The sequence below is a fragment of the Lolium perenne genome, chromosome 1 (genome assembly GCF_019359855.2).
Source record: "Lolium perenne isolate Kyuss_39 chromosome 1, Kyuss_2.0, whole genome shotgun sequence".
In the NCBI taxonomy this organism is placed as follows: Eukaryota; Viridiplantae; Streptophyta; class Magnoliopsida; order Poales; family Poaceae; genus Lolium; species Lolium perenne.
Genome location: NC_067244.2, coordinates 41,841,914 through 41,848,267, shown reverse-complemented (window position 1 = coordinate 41,848,267; position 6,354 = coordinate 41,841,914). Strand labels below are relative to the sequence as shown.

Here is a 6,354-nt window from a genome sequence, read left to right as displayed (position 1 = left end):
TCTTCTCGTTGCAGAGCAGCAGTCCGATTCCGGAACGGTAAGGATTGTAATCTCCGACTCGAGTTGGCTATCGCAGTCCTGAAGCCTATATAAGGCGAGCTAGGCACGCACTGCATCAAGCACAAGTCATCTCAACAAGGGAAGAACAATACGACTAGACACAATCGCTGCTGCGTGATCGGGAACAAGCTTCAGAAAATATCATCTCCTACTTGTGGATCGACCATAGAGGCGACGATGGAGTCCGTGCAGCAACCAGGCGCGTTGCTGTTGCCGGTGCTTGTGAACGATCTCGGAACCCAGACCGATGATGAACCGCTGACGCAATACAGCATCTCCAGCAAAGCCCTGAGCCCGGTAGCCTTCGACGAGCTGCGACGCTACCGCTGCTTCGTGACCCCACAGGGCTGGGTGCTCGCTCTCGACCCAGCCTCCTGCCAGACGTTCCTATGGCGGCCTCAGGACGGCGAGAGGATCCAGCTGCCACCCAAGGAGCAGGGTTTCCCTGAAAGCTGCAAGTGCTTGCTCTCCGACATGCCAGGTGCGGCTTCAGGCTCTTCTGTTGTGGTCTTTGATCTTGACGACAATGAGATGTGGGTATGCAAGATTGGGGCAACCAACTGGGACAGCCACCGCTATGAACCTAGCATGTTCGTCAAAGGCAGGATTCCCCAGCTGACCAACATAGCCATGGGCCACGGCATTGCAGCTGTCGGTGGCAGGATTTACTTTGAACTAACATCATCTGAGTTGGGGGTCATTGAGTTTAAGGATGGAAAAGAGGGACTGAAACTTGACACCATAAAGGTTGACATGGTCGATCTGCCGCTAAGCATCCGGATGGCTTCAATGTACTTGGTTGAGTCCAGTGGTGAGCTCTTCCTGGTAGTCATCTTCTTCGATGGCGAAAATGTGCACAAGATAGCCAATCACGCGGTCTACAAGATGGATTTCTCAGAGCCAAAATGGTGCGAGGTGGACGAGATTGGTGCTGACAGGGTCTTCCTTCTTGGTGGGGATAGGCTTGGGATCTCTTGTTTTGGGGCCTCGTGCTCGGCTGGTGACCATGGTCTGAGAGGCAACTGCATATACTTTTTGAATCACGTGCCCACCACCACCAAGAGTTATCTCCATGTCATCGACCTCAAGACAGGGACGGAAGAAGCGCAAAGGCCTTTTATTACGCATGATGGTTATCATATGATGCCAGTGCGGTCGCCGTTCTGGCTACTACCTACAGAATCCACCTTGCAGGCACAAGGGTCATCTATTCTCCCCTCTAGCCCGATGCCTCCTACAATAAGAAGCCTAGTCACTCTTTTCCGTATCTTCTTCTTTGTGTTTCTTTTTCTAGCTATGTACTAAACCAGGTGCCATTTATGGCCAACTTATGTGTTTTTTTATAGTTGTACTTTGATCCCCTGCATACAATGAAGCAAACGTCTTGTCGATGTGTATTATTTCTCTTCTGTCGTTCTGCCCCCAAACAAATACCACTTTTTTATGCATGTTCTTGGGTAATCATGGGCCACGTTATGAACATGTTTTATTTCGAAAATGTATAGATTTGGGCTTATAGATAGTCATACATCAGTCCCTTGTGATTTGTGTGCACCACGCCATCCCGAGGACCAAATCCTTCCGCCAGTTGGAGCCGCTGGTGAAACGTCGCTCACTCTCCTTGCTGCATATGTATAGAAGCTATCTGCACCCTGCTCGTGTTATTGTTCGGCCGTGTTCTGGACATCTTCGTGTTGATGTTCCGCACAGGCAAACCTTTTTGACAAACTTCAGCAAACACCTAAGCTGCTGTTGACAGAGAACTGCTTCTCTGGGTTAAGTTACATAGCGGATGGAATTGCTGAAGTAGACTGAGAACAACATTCTAGGCCATGCTTCGTTGGCGTCCGGCGGCATGATTGCGATCTGCTAACTGATTCTGCATCTTATGTGGATTGTTTTAAAGAGGCAACTTATGTGCATTTGGTGTGTACCCTCCAATCAGCCTAGCTAGTGTGGCGGGTTAATTATTTGAAATGTGGAATTACTGCTTACCAACTTACTCCCAAATCTCTGAAGTTGTGCTTGTTGCTGTCGGTTATTGCTGTTGTAGTATTGGTGTGTGTTGTGTTGCCGCACCCCAGCCGTGCTGCTACTGCTGTCCTAACCTCTAACCTTGCTAGGTGTTGTGTTGTGATTGTCTTAGCTTTGCTAGGGGTAGTACGGTTTTCAAACTCGGTTTCCCTCATAAACCGGACCTATCTTTTTATATTGATCAATAAAATGCAGCGTCACCTGTCATTGCGTTAAAGGAAATGCGGTTAAGCAGCAAAATCTCCTTTTCTGATGTAAGCTTACTCCTCTTGGAGGTGCCAAATCTTCTTTCTCGTGCAAGTTTATTAGCTGTATATTTTTTTTTCGATAAAGGATGCTTTATTACTTTAATAAGCAATTACATCCAGCCTCTGCATAACCAGGATGCACACAGCCGTTTTGTTGTCTCAAGTCCAAAAGGATAAATAATAAAAACTAGGCGAGATACATATCGGAACGATGAATCATATAACGCCTAAAGTGTAGGTGGGGCATCTATCCGTAGACTATGCTGCCACCCATGTAGGGAAAAAGTATCCCTCGCCGTAGCCTCCAACCGTGTACAGACCTCCGTAAATAGCTGTCGGTTCTCCACTCGCTGTAGAGGTAACCATGAACGGAGAATACATGTACATCTGTAGATGACCTGCAACAAAGAACAATTTTTGTCATTAAAGATCTTGTCATTTCTACATAGCCAAAGCGCCCAGATAACTGCTAGTGCCCCCACCCTAAGAAGCAACTTAAACCTTGAATCTATACCATGAAGCCAATTGCCAAAGACATTGGCGACACTAGTCGGAGGATATAAGGTAGACGCTACTTGGATGACAGACCATATAGATCTCGCGAACTGGCACTGGAAGAATAAGTGTTTGATTGTTTCGTCCTGATGACAAAAAACACACAGTGTACTTCCATGCCAATTCCGCTTAACAAGATTGTCTTTGGTGAGAATAACCCCACGACGAAGATACCATCCAAAATTTTTAATTTTTAATGGTATCTTCATCTTCCAAATCTTCTTATTGTTGTCAACTGGTAAGTCAGAAAGAAGGATCGCATTGTAGAAAGATTTTACGGAAAAGGTACCATGCATCTACATGAAGGTTCCATCTAAATTCGTCTGGTTCAGGTGATAAATGAATATCTCCGAGCCGTTGAATTAGGGTATTCCATGCCACAAGTCTTTGTCCAAGTAAAACCCGTCTGAACGTCACATTTGGAGGTGAGGTAGCCATTACAGTAGCAATGGTATCACCTTGGCGACGAGCAATCCTATACAGAGCAGAATACTGTTCACTTAAGGGTGCATTGTCTAGCCAAGCATCTTCCCAGAGCCGTATCTGTGCTCCATTCCTGATTGAGAAAGTACCATGGCGAAAGAATACATTTTTTTCGCCATAAGACCAGCCCAGAAGTGAGAATCCCCAGGTTTCCAAACCACTTGGGATAATGTCTTTGAACCGATATACTTTCTCCGAAGAATAGTTTGCCAAGTCCCATCCTCAGTAAGTAGCTTAAACGGCCATTTACCCAGAAGAGCTGAATTCTTGACCTCCAGGTCATGAACTCCAAGCCCTCCTTGATCTTTGGACTACAAACTATACTCCACTTAACCAGTCGATATTTCTTTTTCTCGTTGTCCCCTTGCCAAAAGAATCTGGATCGATAGTAATCGAGTTTATGCAGAATTCCTTTCGGTAGGATGAAGAATGATAACATATACACTACCATATTTGTGAGTACCGAATTAATGAGTACCAATCTTCCTCCCAGGGACAACAATTTACCTTTCCAACTACTAAGGCGTTTTTGTAATCTTTCTTCCACTAATTTCCATTTCGCGATTGTATGTCTCCGATAATGAATCGGAATACCCAAATAACGAATAGGAAATTGGCCTTGCCCGCAACCAAACAACTCTGTATACAGAGCCGTATCGTTTTGGGCATCACCGAAACAGAACAATTCGCTTTTATGGAAATTTATTTTCAATCCTGACAACTGCTCAAAAGCCGCCAAAATTAATTTCAGATTTTGAGCTTTTTCAAGATCATGATCTATAAACAGAATTGTATCGTCGGCATATTGAAGTATAGATAAACCACCATCAACCAGATGTGGAATCACTCCTTCAATCTGGCCATCAGCCTTGGCCCGCTCTATAAGTATAGCCAGCATATCCGCTACAATGTTAAACAACATCGGTGATAACGGATCCCCTTGGCGTAACCCTTTTCGTGTTTGGAAATAGTGGCCGGTGTCATCATTAACCCGGATTGCGACACTACCTTCATACATAAAATCATTTATTAGAGCGCGCCACTCTGGAGAAAAACCTTTCATCCTGAGTGTCTGCTGTAGGAAAGACCACTTAACTTTATCATACGCCTTTTCAAAATCTAGTTTTAAAATAGCCCCATGTAATTTCTTAGAATGCATCTCATGTACCGTCTCATGCAAGACCGCCACTCCATCAAGGATGTTCCTTCCTTGCATAAAGGCTGTCTGTGATGGCTGAACAACATGATCCGCAACCGTATTAAGTCTAATGGTGGCCACTTTCGTGAAAATCTTGAAACTTACATTTAAGAGGCAAATAGGTCTATATTGTTGAATCCTTTCTGCCTCATTAACTTTCGGTAACAAGATTACTTCACCAAAATTTAGACGAAATAATTCTAGTTGTCCAATATGTAGGTCACTGAACAAATCTAGAAGGTCCGATTTAATCGTATCCCAGAAAGTTTGATAAAACTCCGCTGGAAAACCATCAGGACCCGGTGCTTTGTTGCATTCCATTTGGAAAATTGCCTTCTGAACCTCTTCCTCAGTATAAGGTGCGGTTAGTAGACCATTTTCTTCCATAGAAACTTGTAGGATAACGTTGCATAGAAAACAAAAAATTTCCTACCGCGAACACGCAATCCAAGCCAAGATGCAATCTAGAAGACGGTAGCAACGAGGGGATTATCGAGTCTCACCCTTGAAGAGATTCTAAAGCCTACAAGATGAGGCTCTTGTTGCTGCGGTAGACGTTCACTTGCCGCTTGCAAAAGCGCGTAGAAGATCTTGATCACGGCGCCACGAACGGGCAGCACCTCCGTACTCGGTCACACGTTCGGTTGTTGATGAAGACGACGTCCACCTCCCCGTTCCAGCGGGCAGCGGAAGTAGTAGCTCCTCTTGAATCCGACAGCACGACGGCGTGGTGTCGGTGGCGGTGGAGAATCCCGGTGGAGCTTCGCTAAGCGTGCGGGATGTGATGGAGGAGAGAGGGCCGCTAGGGTTTGGGAGAGGGGGGCGCCGGCCACTAGGGGGTGCGGCCACCTTGTGGTCTTGGGGTGGCCGGCCCCCTCCCCTTGGCCCCTCATTATATAGGTGGAAGCCCCAAGTGTTGGACTACAAGTCTTCGAATAAGACCCGAACCAAAAGCCTTCCATGTGATAGGGAAACCTACCCAAGGTGGGAATCCCACTTGGGGTGGGATTCCCCCCTTCCATGTGGGGGGGTGGCCGGCCCCCTTGGTGGAGACCAAGGTGGACTCCACCCTCCTAGGGTTGGCCGGCCATGGGAGGTGGAGTCCCTCCGGGACTCCGCCTTCCTTAGTGGTTTCTTCCGGACTTTTCTAGAACCTTCTAGAACCTTCCGGATCATTTTAAATCTTATAAAATGACTTCCTATATATGAATCTTATTCTCCGGACCATTCCGGGACTCCTCGTGATGTCCGGGATCTCATCCGGGACTCCGAACAAATATTCGAACTCCATTCCATATTCAAGTTCTACCATTTCAACATCCAACTTTAAGTGTGTCACCCTACGGTTCGCGAACTATGCGGACATGGTTGAGTACTCACTCCGACCAATAACCAATAGCGGGATCTGGAGATCCATAATGGCTCCCACATATTCAACGATGACTTTAGTGATCGAATGAACCATTCACATACGATACCAATTCCCTTTGTCACGCGATATTTTACTTGTCCGAGGTTTGATCATCGGTATCACTCTATACCTTGTTCAACCTCGTCTCCTGACAAGTACTCTTTACTCGTACCGTGGTATGTGGTCTCTTATGAACTTATTCATATGCTTGCAAGACATTAGACGACATTCCACCGAGAGGGCCCAGAGTATATCTATCCGTCATCGGGATGGACAAATCCCACTGTTGATCCATATGCCTCAACTCATACTTTCCGGATACTTAATCCCACCTTTATAACCACCCATTTACGCAGTGGCGTTTG

At 46.2% G+C, this 6,354-nt stretch overlaps 1 protein-coding gene across 1 annotated transcript; it reads left to right on the top strand.

The window, feature by feature from the left end:
• On the top strand, nt 1-1,380 carry LOC139838128 (uncharacterized). The gene has a single exon (XM_071827495.1). The coding sequence runs from the start codon at nt 238-240 to the stop codon at nt 1,363-1,365; it is 1,128 nt and encodes a 375-aa protein (XP_071683596.1). The 5' UTR covers nt 1-237; the 3' UTR covers nt 1,366-1,380.
• The last annotated feature ends 4,974 nt before the right edge of the window (nt 1,381-6,354 follow it).